The 13,466-nt window shown below is 37.0% G+C and overlaps 1 protein-coding gene and 2 long non-coding RNA genes across 3 annotated transcripts; 2 read left to right on the plus strand and 1 right to left on the minus strand.

Annotated features, from left to right (window-relative positions):
• The first annotated feature begins 2,193 nt into the window (after positions 1–2,193).
• LOC132097908 (uncharacterized) lies at positions 2,194–5,211 on the plus strand. Its single transcript, XR_009422794.1, has 3 exons — positions 2,194–2,906; positions 4,424–4,725; positions 4,891–5,211. It is a non-coding gene; the product is annotated as an uncharacterized LOC132097908 (long non-coding RNA).
• On the minus strand, positions 3,341–10,830 carry LOC132097906 (glutamate-rich protein 3-like). The gene is made up of 12 exons (XM_059503896.1): positions 10,693–10,830; positions 9,696–9,789; positions 9,318–9,443; positions 8,952–9,023; positions 8,725–8,853; positions 8,252–8,419; positions 6,587–6,784; positions 6,334–6,511; positions 5,915–6,101; positions 5,219–5,421; positions 4,810–4,971; positions 3,341–4,701 (listed from the first exon to the last, which is right to left on the minus strand). The coding sequence occupies exons 1-12, from the start codon at positions 10,710–10,712 to the stop codon at positions 4,277–4,279; spliced, it is 1,962 nt and encodes a 653-aa protein (XP_059359879.1). The 5' UTR covers positions 10,713–10,830; the 3' UTR covers positions 3,341–4,276.
• On the plus strand, positions 5,973–10,389 carry LOC132097909 (uncharacterized). Its single transcript, XR_009422795.1, has 3 exons — positions 5,973–6,113; positions 6,347–6,436; positions 9,943–10,389. It is a non-coding gene; the product is annotated as an uncharacterized LOC132097909 (long non-coding RNA).
• Positions 10,831–13,466: the final 2,636 nt, after the last annotated feature.

The following is a 13,466-nucleotide window of genomic DNA, read 5'->3' on the forward strand; positions in this document are numbered from 1 at the left end:
CTGCGGGCCCAAAAAACCTTGCGTCGTCCAATGAGAAAGTGCTCAAAGTGTCTCTGTTGCTGAGAGACTGTTTTAAATGACCATCGATTGCTTCCATTCTCCTGTTTCCGTCCACATTCCTGTTTCCATCCGACTGTCTGGAATGGAAGTCTACACTTGCAGTATCATCTTGGCTTCCGTTTTCCGATTTATTGATGATTGTGAGGTCTGTAATTACTGTGATTGTTGGACTCTGAGGCTCGATACATTCTGTCTGAGATACATGTTTAGGTTGCAAATTGTGTTCTGAACTCTCCAGGGTCTCTTTGTTACTTGCTTCCTCTGTTTGGGATAAATGCATTGTTTCATCAGTCATGTTTTGTTGTTTACTTTCTGACTCTTTTCCATTCAGGTCAACATTTGTCGGTACATCCTGATGTTCAGTTTCACATGGTGCATGCTCTTGAATGTCTTCAGATGTTCCTGTTGTCCCTAGGTTTATGACATCATCTGATACTGAAGTTTTCTGTACAGCAATGTCTTTTTGATTGGTCTGTTCGTTATTACTCTGTCTTGACCAAATATTAACCAAAGAACCTTTAGTATATCCGGCCTCCTGGACTCCTTCTTCTTTGGTTGAGGTATGTATGCTGTCTTTGGAGTGATTACTGTGAGCATCAGCTTCTATGGCCTCAGCTTTGGTCTCCGTTTTCATGCTTTCAATTACAGACTCTGTGCTCTCATTGAGATTTTTCCTTGCAGGAGTTGCAATTTCATCTCTACTCTTGAGTGTTTCATCAAGGCCATCAATATCAGTACTTGTTGTTGCATCTGTAGCATTAAATACATCACCATTAAGCTTCTCCTTGGTTTCTTCCGAGATGAGACTCTCTTCATCAAGAGGCTCGATAAATGTCTGAAAATACCTTGATTCTTGGTGTATGTTAATCCAGTTACTTACTAGATCCACCCCAACTGATTTAGTTAAAGGTGCTGAATGAGTGGCCAGATCTGAATTGATGCTCAGAACTGGATCTTTGATTTTCTCCACAGGCAGTGATTTTAGTTCTTGTACTTTGGCATCTGCCGAGACAATGTCATTTTCTGTATCCTTATTGGTTGTCTCCTGGGTTATCTGAGAGGTTAAGTTTTCTATGAACGTTGTTGCAGATGTTTCAGATTCTTTATCAGCCTCTTCTTTGTCTGCTTTTTGATTGTCACTGGCTTGGTTGTCATGTTCATCACCCAATTGAGACTCTCTTTCTGAGGGAAAAAGTCCAGCATCTGACTTGTTTTCAATCTCTTGCTCGTTGTCATCATGTTTTTCTTCTTCTTTCACATCTTTATCAGTTTCTGACTTTTCATTATCATCTATAACATCTGGAGCCCTATCACCTGTTGTCTCACCCTCTGATTTACCTTGCGTTTTCTCTTGGAGATATTCTTCTACCTTCTCAGCCTCCTCAAGACTGACGTCTTGTCTCTCTCCATTTTCAGCATCTCTGTTACTATCCAGCAGGTCATTATTCACCCCAGCAGGTTCACTCACTTCTTCCTTGGTACTGGTACTGGCCTCTGTGTCATCATCGGGTGCCCCCCTTGAACCTATTTCATTTTGTTCTTCCTGTGAAACAGATTCCTCATTTTGGTCCTCAAAGTTGACCTCTAGTTTTTGGCCTGTATTTTCATCAGAAACCACCTCTTCTTTTCCATCCCCCGCCTCTAAAGTATTCTCACTAATTTTGTTCATATCTGTCACCTCTTTCTTTGGCTCTTCTACCAACTTTTCACCTGTTTCTAGCTCATTCTCTACACAATTTCCATCTGCTCCCTGTGCCATCTCATCTATCTTCTTGTCCTCTATCTCTGGTTCTTCTTCCTCTTTCTGAGCCCCATCTTCCAATGATTTGTCTGTCACTTTTTCGGTTTCTCCTCCATTATCATCCTCACTCTTTGGTTTCTCTTGCCCTTCTTCCTCTGCCTGTTCATCATTTAGGGCATCCTCCTCTTTTTCATTACCCTGTGTTCTCACATCCTGAACATCCTCTGGCTCATTTATTCTATTCCCAGCCTCACTAGACAGTTCTTCAACTTCACCTCCTTTATGTTCATCATTTACACCATCTTCATCTTTTTCTGTACTGTCCTCATTTTCTTTCTCCTCTGCATTTAAATTATCGCCACATTCTAACTCATTTTCTTTCTCAGCATCTTGGGTTTCTTCATCCCCAGATTTTTCTGTCTCCTCTTTTCCCAGACTTTCACTTCTATCCTGAACCTCTAGCTTTTCCTCTGCTTTATCTTCACTAGATTTTTCTCCATCTTCCACCTTACCATCATCAACCTTGTCATCTTTTTCCTGTACCATTTCCCCAGTTGACCTATCAACCCCAGCCTCATCTGCTAGGTCTTCTCTTTCATCCCTGTCTTTCTGTCCATCGCTCCTCCTCTCTATGTTCTGATCTACGTCATTAGCATTTCGCTGCCTCTCAGTGTCACCTGCACCTGTTCCTGTACCTTTCTCTCTCTGAGATGCCTGACCCTCTCCCTCCATCTCTGTAACCTCAGTGTCTGTATTTTCAGTGTCCAGCTTTTCAGCATGCATCTCTGGTTCTTGTACTAATGATTCTTTTTCTTTTCTAGACTCTGTATCCTCTGTAACCTCAGTTTCAGTTTTTACTCCCTCTCTTTTATCTTGTTGTTCAGCCTCATTTGTACTCTCACTTTGTTCTTTCACCCTCTCATCTATTTCTTGTACTTCTTCTTCTGTGTGTAAATGAGGTTCCTGTGCATTTGTCTCTTCTGCAGGCTGACACTTCTCATCACCATCATGTGGCCTTTCCTCACGCACAACTTTCTGTGTGTTGGCTTCACTTTCATCCAGAATGTCATCCCATGTCATTTCAGCCATATCGATTCCTGTAAAAGTGAGTGATTATAATTAAACCATTTCAGATTTATTTATATTACAGATATATACAGAAACTAATTTGTTGTGTACATTTTTTTAATCTTTACTAGTGCCATTTTGGAAATAAATAACGGTGTTAATTAAAAGACCATTTTTTAACCTTGGCCATCCTGTTGGGTCTTCACTGAGGCCCCTTCTTGTTCCTCTGTGCTTGTATCACTAAACTCTGGCTCTGAACTACATTGAGATTCCTTCAAAATGGTCTCAGCCAACTTCTCCTGCATTGACTTGGCTGTTTATAGTCACAGGAAATGAGACAGACATATGACATCCATAACAAAATGTTAATGCTATCTTGTGAATTAACTAAGTAATATTTAATCAATCATGTTAAATATATTTAGAAATGAAACATAGAAAGCAATGAAACAAAAATAATAGTGTAAATGAAAAGTTTATTACCACAAACACAGCAAACACTTCATGCAGCGAACAATCACTTAAATACTTTCACACAGGACGGGTGTCCAAAAAGGATCCATAACCATCTCTGATGAGAATACACATGTATTTTACACAAAACTTAAAGTGTACCAATTAAGCAAAATCATGTGTGACAAAAAACAAATCAAAAATGGTTAGATGCACACTGATCCACACACATTGAAATCAGAAACTTAACACAAAATCACAAATAGAAAACACTGCTCTGTATTCCCAGCATCAAATCCACAAGAGCTAACATTGCTTTGCAGTGCACTTGTCATATTATGAAATATAAGTAGCTCAAAAATAAGTCTGAACATTCTTGATGAATTGTGAAAGTCAAGACAGATCATTTTATACAGAGCAGAATGCTTATGGAAACACACATATCATGCTATCAAAAACACATTTGATGACACAAACCAATCAATACAGTGCTGTTTGCAAGACCACATAGAGTTTAACAAACTGGGCTCTCAGTGGTCTAGACAAATAATCATGTTACATATGTTCTGCTTTTAACACAATCAGAACTTGAGTAGTTAGTGAGGGCATGTACATGTCTTTATCCTCTCCTCAGGTGAAAGTAAGTAAAGTTTTTCAGATAATATTAGAGTAATAAAAGATGCTCATAGGTTAATAATGAAATGTGTAATTTCTGTGCCTGTTGTGACAATAAACAAAAATGTTAAAACAGATGTCTCTGCATATTAGGCTGGGATAGTAGAAAGTATTTTAACATCCAACAAATGACACTTTAGCTTCAATTAAAAATGCAGTGTGAGGTAACTAAACACTTTGTTTATCTCGCAGCAATCCCAGCTAGTTTAATTGTAAATAGCATAAAACAGACCCTCCAGTTCTGATGTTGTAAAAACTATCATGAATAAACACAAAAGATCATGACAGGCACACAGCACTATTTTCATGCAGACACTCACCTCTCTCCGGCTCATTATCTTGTGGCTTATCTTCAGGTTTGGCATCCTCCCCAGATTGCTCACCTTCAGCTCCCTCTTTCTTGTCTGTGTCTTCTGACATTTCCAGGTCGCTCTTCTCCATGCCATCCCCTGGACTATCCTGTGTCCCAGAGTCTTCCGCTGCAGCTTGAGGCAACGTAACATCGCTGGACTCTGTGGCCTCTGTCTCCTCTGGTTTGGCCTCAGCTGTTGTGATCACTTCCTCTGCATGTATGCTCTCCTCTGGAACATCAGCAGTGGTGACTTCTCTTGTGTCCTCCACAATTTCCCTTTCACTATTGTCATTGTCACTGCTGGACAAGCTGGATGTTCGACCAGATGAGACAGATGGTGACCTTTTGACTTCTGAAGGAAGAAGACAAATAATCAGTGAGTATTAGGTGTTTAAGTACACAGATATTTTACATGTTTAACAATTGTTGCTGAAAAGTGTGACCATAAAGTAATGCGTACTAGACATACTGGCAACATCACTGTCAGAGTTGCTTTTCTCTTTCTCATCCCTGGTCTCAGTTTCTTTTTCTCCTCCATTAGCAGCAGTGGATGGATTTTCCTCTACTTCATCACCATCTTCAACTGGCCCTTCATCATCTGCCTCAAAGTCCTCCTCATAGACTATATAAGAGCACAAGATAAATGTTCATTTAAAGATGCATTACAATAACTTTTGTGTATTTAACATATACATTTTATCAGTATATGTATTCTATGGGATTCAAACCCATGGCCATGCTCTACTGCTCTACTAACACTAACTCAATAGCTGAGACCATGTTTTTTTAAACTGCATAGTACAATAGACCTGCACAGCCATCAATTAAAGTTTGTGTATTTGAAATCAGCAAACTCAAAGAGTTTGTACCGTCTTGGGTCTTTTTCTGTCGTGTTGTAGGTTCTGTCTCCATTTCCTGAGATGTGTCAGGCTCTGCATTGGAATGTGTTTCTATATCTTCATTTACTTCTGTGGCATCCTTAGCATCAGAGGATTTAGAGGTTGGCAGCGCCTCTTTCACTCTTTTTTGAGGAGGGGTGGGTATTTTGTCCAAGCCCATAGCAATAATACACCTGAAGAATGACATCATACAAAACCATAATGCAAACTGATTAGTGGTTGACCAATGTTGACCCATTTTCAATAGCCAAAGCCAATAATGATAAGTAGGGAGTGTGTTGGTCGGTAAGATTTTTTTAAATTTATCCTCCACAAGGCTGTATTTGGTCAAAAACACAGTAATATTGTGAAATATTATTACAATTTAAAATAACTGTTTTATATTTTAATATATTTTAAAATACATTTTATTCCTGTGATAAAGCTGAATTTTCAGCAGCAATTATTCCAGTGTCTCATGATCCTTCAGAAATCATTCTGATATGGTTTTTGTGCATACATTTTTTTATAACTATAAATGTATTTACTTTGACTTTTGATCAATATAATGCAGCTTTGCTGAATAAAAGTACAGTATTATTAAAGAAAAAAAGACCCCAAACTTTTGAAAGGTAGTATGCACATATAAAATTTAAATCGATATATATTGAAATCCATTTTCATTACTTGTAGCATGGAGAGGCTCCTTCCACACCGCAAAATCCGAAGTGTCCATGTCTGCCCCCAAGCCGAGCACCTTTCCTGTGTTTGAACTCACAGCAGGAGCTGAGCCGATCTACTTGCAGGCCATTCAGGAAGAGCGTAAGACTGAAGGGAAATCCCTGGTGGCGTCTTGACACAAACTGGAACACTTCTACAAGTAAGGGTAAGCAAAGAAAGTTTATTTTCATTTGCCTTTGATGATTGTGTCTTATAATCAAAGAGGAGAATCGCATAATATATGCATAATATATTCTAATATATGCAACACTACCAGGTAAGAACCACTTATTATCAAAAAGCCCCCAGATCAATAGTTTAACTCGATTCATGGTTTCCTTAAAATATGAATTACAAAGCCCAGATGTACAGAGACCTACACTGACCTCCTTCTCTCAGCTTCCCTTTGTAGACACACAGGTTCTCTCCTCCACAGTGTTGCTGGAAGACCTTCACTTCATCTCTGAGGTCCATCAGATCATGGGACAGGTGAACACTCTTCCCAAAGTACACCATGCTTACTAATGCTTTACTGTGGGCTGATGTCCTCTGGAGAGCAGACGGCTGCAGATAGCATAGTGTATAAAAGAATATTTGTAAGTGAAGGTTTATTTTAATGTAAAACTTCAATATACTCACCTCTGTAACAACTGTTGGTGCCGTAGTGGGTCTTAACTTTCGACCCCTGAGTGTGCCTTTCGTTCTTGGCCCTTTTTCTTTTTTATTTGTGAGGGGCGGCACAGGGGTCACATAATTGTTAATCACAGGAAGACGGTAGGGCGAGACCATGCTAGAGAAGTCTGTCGTGGTCAACTGTGTCACAGCAGCTCTGTCCAACTATAAAACAACCCAGAGAGAGAGAAATGTTAGTTATTATAGAATTAGTACTGTTCACTAAAATGTAACTACAATTAAAATCATTAAAAAAACGTTTGTTACTTGAAATAAAAATTAACGAAAATATACAGTACAGACCAAAAGTTTGGATACAACTTCTCATTCAAAGAGTTTTCTTTATTTTCATGACTATGAAAATTGTAGAGTCACACTGAAGGCATCAAGGGCTATTTGACCAAGAAGGAGAGTGATGGGGTGCTGCGCCAGATGACCTGGCCTCCACAGTCACCGGACCTGAACCCAATCGAGATGGTTTAGGGGTGAGCTGGACCGCAGACAGAAGGCAAAAGGGCCAACAAGTGCTAAGCATCTCTCGGGGAACTCCTTCAAGACTGTTGGAAGACCATTTCAAGTGACTACGTCTTGAAGCTCATTAAGAGAATGCCAAGAGTGTGCAAAGCAGTAATCAAAGCAAAAGGTGGCTACTTTGAAGAACCTAGAATATGACATATTTTCATTTTTTTCACACTTTTTTTGTTATGTATATAATTCCATATATAATTCCACATGTGTTAATTCATAGTTTTGATGCTTTCAGTGTGAATCTACAATTTTCATAGTCATGAAAATAAAATAAAAACTGTGTCCAAAAGGTGTGTCCAAACTTTTGGTCTGTACTGTATATATATAAACTTTTAATTTCAGCTTGTTGCCATTTTAGTTTCTTATTTTAATTTAGATTACCATGATGTACTAAAAGAACTTAAATTAAAAATGTATAAAAATATAGACACACATATACAGTATATGTATATATATATATATATATATATATATATATATATATATTCAAATTTAAAATGACAAAACGTATATACTAAAATATAAAATTAGTATAAAAATAAAAACCGATTCAAAACATTAATAAAAACTTTAATAGTATCTTGATGATACTAAAATAACAATGCACTAAGGTTGCTAGTTTATAGCTCTGGAGACCAGTTCTTATAAAACTTTAATATTTTTCCTACAAATATTTATAAGAAATAAAACAAACACATTTATTAAAAAGACTTTTAATAAAAGACTAATAATAAAAATACAATTATACAAATAATGTGAATCATAACTTTGATAATTTGGTTTTATAAGAATTTTATGAGCAATATTTAAAATATTATTTAGAATATTAATATCAAACTTCTCTGGGTGTGTGTTCACTGCTGTGTGTGTGCACTTTGGATGGGTTAAATGCAGAGCATGAATACCGAGTATGGGTCACCATACTTGGCTCTATGTCACGTCACTTTCACTTTCACTTTAAAATCTTTTAATTCTTTAATACTTCAGCAGAGCAGTATTCAAATGAGAAATATTAGATGTCTGAGTATGATTTGTGCTTTGTAAGTGACCCGTGATAAGGGGCTTTGTAAGGGAACATGTATTAGCATCCCAAGATGGTCTCACCATATAACTGAAGGGCTGATCAGTGTCATTGGAGGAGTCCCGGTCTCGGGGTCTCTGTCGAGGGGACGTTCTTTTCAGAGAGCCCGTGGCACTGTTGCTGTTTAGAGGCTTAAGTCGAACAGGCCTCTGTATCTTCCCTGGAGCTGTGTTTGGCCTGGAGGAACCCGGCTACAGGAGTATGAGAATAACTCCCTTACCAAATTTGAAATATCATACCTGAATATACATGTTTGTGACATGTCCTACTAATGTAACACTTCATAGAAAGTTTTATATACACTAACCTTAGTGTATTGTTATTTACAATGCAGTAAATACAAACCTCCAGTAAATAAATTTATTGATGAAATTTATAAACACAAAAATTCTAATCGCATTAATTAAAAAATATGAATTTAAGTAACATGAAAAAGTACTTTTTAAGTACAATTTAAATATATTTTACCCACTATACAGTCAAATAGGCCACTCACAGATTCTGTTGACTCGGAATGCTCTCCCTGCGGCCCAGAATGCCGTGCGTGTGAGATCTTTGGCATTAAAGGTGGCCGAGGTGACAGCATTAGCATTGGTTCATCCTCATATCTCTTGGTGCGCTCAGCCTAACATAAAATGCAAAAAGCTGAATCACAAAATGAACTTTATTATCATGTCACCAAGGCCACTTTGAGTCTGAAAGGAGTTCTGTAAAAAGGCAAACCTTCATTTTGTGGATTCGTTCCCTCCGTGCAAATTCCTCAAGTTTTCTCTTGATCTCAGTTTGATGAAGGCGCTGAATAAACAGCGGAAAAGTGAAATATCTTATAGAAAATATTAAGAAATTTAGCTTTTGTACAGGATTTCATAAATGTTCTATAATTTTATGAGACGTCTAGATAAAAATGACTAATTGTGCTCCTAACTGAATTTGTTCAAAGGTTTCATAAATACTGCCTTTATACTGTACACATCCGATTATGTGAGCAGAATATCTGACATCAGTACTCTAACTTAGTTTGACACTACACAATGGCCAAGGATAATAGAGTGTCTTATAAAGCACCTGTGGACTGTATAATGCCCTCACCTCCATGTCTAGCACCTTGTGAAAGATGGCCTGAGCTAGACACTCCCTCACATGTCTCTGATGCGCTCGCTGGATCAGCTTGTGCTTATACTCCTTATCGGGAACAATCCGGCCGCTCCGAGAGATCTGAAGCACATGCACCTGCATTTAATGACTGATGCAGCTGATCTTGTAAAAAATAAAGTGCTTTCCCTTTCATCTTTTAACAGGTTATCTAAAGTGATCATTATGAGAATACTAATTACATTCTATAACTAAAGCTCAACATATGTTAGTTTGTAAATATTGAAACTTTTTCAAATGATCTAAACTCTCGTTAATCTCAATAAATAATCATAACATAATTTTCTAGCTCGACTATCTTTAATTTGCACATACCAGCCCAACTTTCTGAAGATGTCTTCGTATTCTTGCATTGTTGAAGTATCCAGTCAGATGTTTGTCAGATAAGCTATTGTAAGCTGAAATAAGACTACATGGACAAAAACAAGAACAACAGTGTATTCCTGAACTTTGATAATGTTAAGATGTTACACTGTTTGAATAAATAAAAAATAAAAAAAATTCAGTATCTGCAATCCCAGTGGAAACAGGCACATTGTAACATGTACACATCTCATTCCAGGCATGATGGACTTGTGATGTAAACACAGACTGATGGAATGATTCAGTGATTCTCAAGGCATCCAGTGCCAAGGATTTCAGCTTGAGGTGAACACTACATCTGTGTAAAGTGTAGTCTTGGAAATGCTCGACTGTTTCTCTGCCTGGCTTTTTCCGATACAGATTTGATTTCCCTTAGCGTTTGTAAAGAAGACAACACAACCTGTACACCAATCCACAGGCCAAGTAGATACCATTACCAGTGTCTGGTTTCTATTTGAATTGAGTGTGGATGGATGGCACACTTAACCCATGGCCCCCTCTGAATTTATTTCTCTCTCTAAAATTGTTCAGAAATAAAACATATTGCCTGTGGAAGACAGTCTAAACATATGGATTCATTCGAATTACACTTTGGCTAAATATAATTCATTTTTGTCTTAATTAGCAATTAAGACATAGAATTAATATGACAGCTAGAGATTGGAGGCATGTTAAACAAATAAACAACATTCCCTTGATATACAATAAACAAGTCATGTCTGAACAATATAGCCCGTCTATCAAGGAGTGGTTGATCTCTTTCTGTTGTTTCAGCTCCTCAGTAACAATAGCTTTTTGGACATAGTGTCATGCCATAAAAATAAAGCTGAAACTCATAATTAGTATGAATATTGATTATGTCAAAGACATGACAGTAGTTAGAGAACATTTTTACCTACATTACAGTCAACACTGCAACACTGCAACTTGGTCTAGTTTAGTTACTCACCCTGGGTTTAGATGACTCATTTTTCCGGTGCGCAATGATCTTTGATATGAATCAAGCGATAATACGAGAGCTTTCTCTAATCCAGAGGACAATAAAACTATGTGTGCATCTGTCTGCCCTGCTCTGACTACCCAACACCTTTCCTCGCGCTGAACTGATGACAGCCAGCGTTGCCATGGTGAATCACGTGACCATGCCCATAAGACTCGACATTCTTTGTGCTTTATTTAAATGCAACATTGTAATAATTATATATTGATATAATTATAATCTTATGGTCGATTTTTTTTAAATATTTTTTTTTACATATCCTTCATGCAAATAAAAATACAAGGCTAATTTAGATTGAAAGTGAATAGTAGGGGGGGGGGGGGGGGGGGGGTCATGTATTGTCTAACATATCATTTATGTCAAATGTAATGGTTTTGAAGATTTTTCAGACCCAAACTGAATTTGGTTTATTTCGTGGATATTATTGTAGGTAAGGTTACAATAAGCCTTAAAGCTGTACATTAACGTCCTCTAGTGTTTTCACTGGGGATTTTCAGTGAGTAAAATAAACATTAAGCTTTTTTCCCTGTGTTTTCTTTTTATTACTATGTTCGTTATTTTTCAATGTCCTTTTTTAATATTAGTTTTACTCTATTTACAGAGAGTCATAAAAATAATTTCACAAATTTACACGTCGTAGCCTACTGAGTATGGATGTATGAGAGACACATAAAACTGTTTTTAAAAAGCTGCAGTCCGTTACATTTTTTCGAAATCAATATTTGAGCAAGTACATTATCAGCCAGTGTTCAAAACTATCGCCTTACTTTAGCCCGTTGCACAACGGTTAGTTTATAATAATGTTTTGTAATCTGAGTGGCACAGGTTTTGCCAGTGTTGTGCCCAAGTTTGACCCCCTGCCAAATTATTACCCCATAGTTTTGGCAGGTTTAGGAGTAGGTTTGGGGGAAGGGTTAGTCTCATGCGAGGATCCTGCAGGTAGCGGATCTTTTCTCACAGATTCTAGCATAATTAAATGTATCATTTTAATGGCGGATTGTAATCCAGAAAAGATTGTGTGTTTATGAAACATATGTGAATGACTTTAAATTATGACTTTAAATTATTTATATTCCAGTTTTAAATTTGCTTCTGATTAGCTAGTACAGATAATACGTTAGCCTGGGATTACACAAGATGTGTATTTTAAAGACAAACTGTTCGAAGTGAGCATTATTTGCTTTTTTGGGTTAAAATAATTTCTTGAAATGAAATTCGAATGGTACGACCGACTGTACAGAAACTGAAATCTACACGCTAATACGCACTATAGACAATGCTGATGTTGTTAACATTAATAAATTGCGAAAAAAAGTATAACCTGACAACCTGTACGAATTTTTGCTATGCATTTTGACCTCAAAGTACGCTGGTACGATTTGCAAAAATTACGCAAAAACAAGCAACAGAAAAAGATGAAGAGTACAACCAATCAGAGCGTTTTTTTCTTTTTTCTTTAAAAAATTTTTTTTTTTTTTTTTGTATGTAAATAATTTCTGCGTTTTATTTCTCTTTTAGTAGCCTATAGTTTCAAAGCGGCTCGTGCTCTCCCCTTCAGATGCACTGGCAGAAAGGTTGCGCGTGAGGCTCAGTGGCGGAGCCAGAGGGCTAGTCCTTGCCACCCCTGTTCATTTTTACGAAAATTTCTCAAATCTCCGAGCGGACGTGAATGCATCCTTACGCAGCATACACAAGCGTGCAGCTGCTGCTACACTTTTCATTGGTTAAGCTGACACGCAGCTTTGTGCGCTCGACATTTCTTCACTTTGTGCAATGTGCCGTGGCCCGTGAACTTCTTGCGCACTTGTGCAGCGCAGCACACTGTGACCCCATTTTGCTTTGAGCACATCATTCTGCACCCGCGATGCGCATACGCGCTTTGTGTGCTCTGTTTTGAAGCGTTTCATATATCATGGTTTTGCGCACTGAAAGATTATTAAAGCCTATATTTTTTATACCTAGCCTACACAATAAATTTTAAATAAGCATAATTTAACTGTATATTATTTATGTGTAATGTAGGCTATATAAATATACTATATACTAATAGTAATTTGTTTTTATTAACATGTTTAGATTTTATAAAGTTACTGTGCAGATTTTTTCAAGAATTCTTTTTTGCTGCTCATTTATACACTCACTCACTAAGTTTAATAAAAATACATTATACATTTATGTAGTATTTAAAGGTGTTAACTGTAATCTTACAATGCAAAATGATAACTTACAAAGGATTAAATTCATCACAATTATGTAAGTATCTGGATATTTGCCACGGGGCGAGGGCTTCAATAACCTCTCTCTTTTTTGACCATACACGTGTTTGCATCCCTGATAGTAGATGTGACTGTAGAGATGTACTGAAGTACTGAAGTAACTTTGTGTAGACATACTATTAGCACTTAACATAACATATTAGCACTTAACATAACATGTCTAGACGTCTTTAAGCAATTTTCCTTGTGTTGTCAAATAGGCTAGACCTCAATATACTCAGCTTTTGCGTAATGTATTACTTTAGTATTTGTATTATTAGTAACGGTGTACTCATGGTAAATAATAACAAGCAAATTGTTCTATTTTTGCTGTATACTTAATACATAATTGTGTACATTTTGGAAAATAAACAACTTTAATTTAATCTGTATACATTTTGTGGAAAATAATTTATTTTTAGTGTAATTGAACACTTTGTATATTGACCCCCCAAAATAATACCTTGT

This window comes from Carassius carassius, chromosome 21 (genome assembly GCF_963082965.1).
Source record: "Carassius carassius chromosome 21, fCarCar2.1, whole genome shotgun sequence".
In the NCBI taxonomy this organism is placed as follows: domain Eukaryota; kingdom Metazoa; phylum Chordata; class Actinopteri; order Cypriniformes; family Cyprinidae; genus Carassius; species Carassius carassius.

Bases quoted from the DNA above. Each gene is read 5' to 3' on its own strand.
- LOC132097906 (XM_059503896.1), bottom strand. From the start codon at position 10,712: ATGAGTCATCTAAACCCAGG. The intron at 6,512-6,586 runs GTGAGTATATTG...TGCTATCTGCAG, and splicing joins CACCAACAGTTGTTACAGAG to CCGTCTGCTCTCCAGAGGAC. The intron at 6,102-6,333 runs GTCAGTGTAGGT...CCTTACTTGTAG, and splicing joins AGGGAAGCTGAGAGAAGGAG to AAGTGTTCCAGTTTGTGTCA.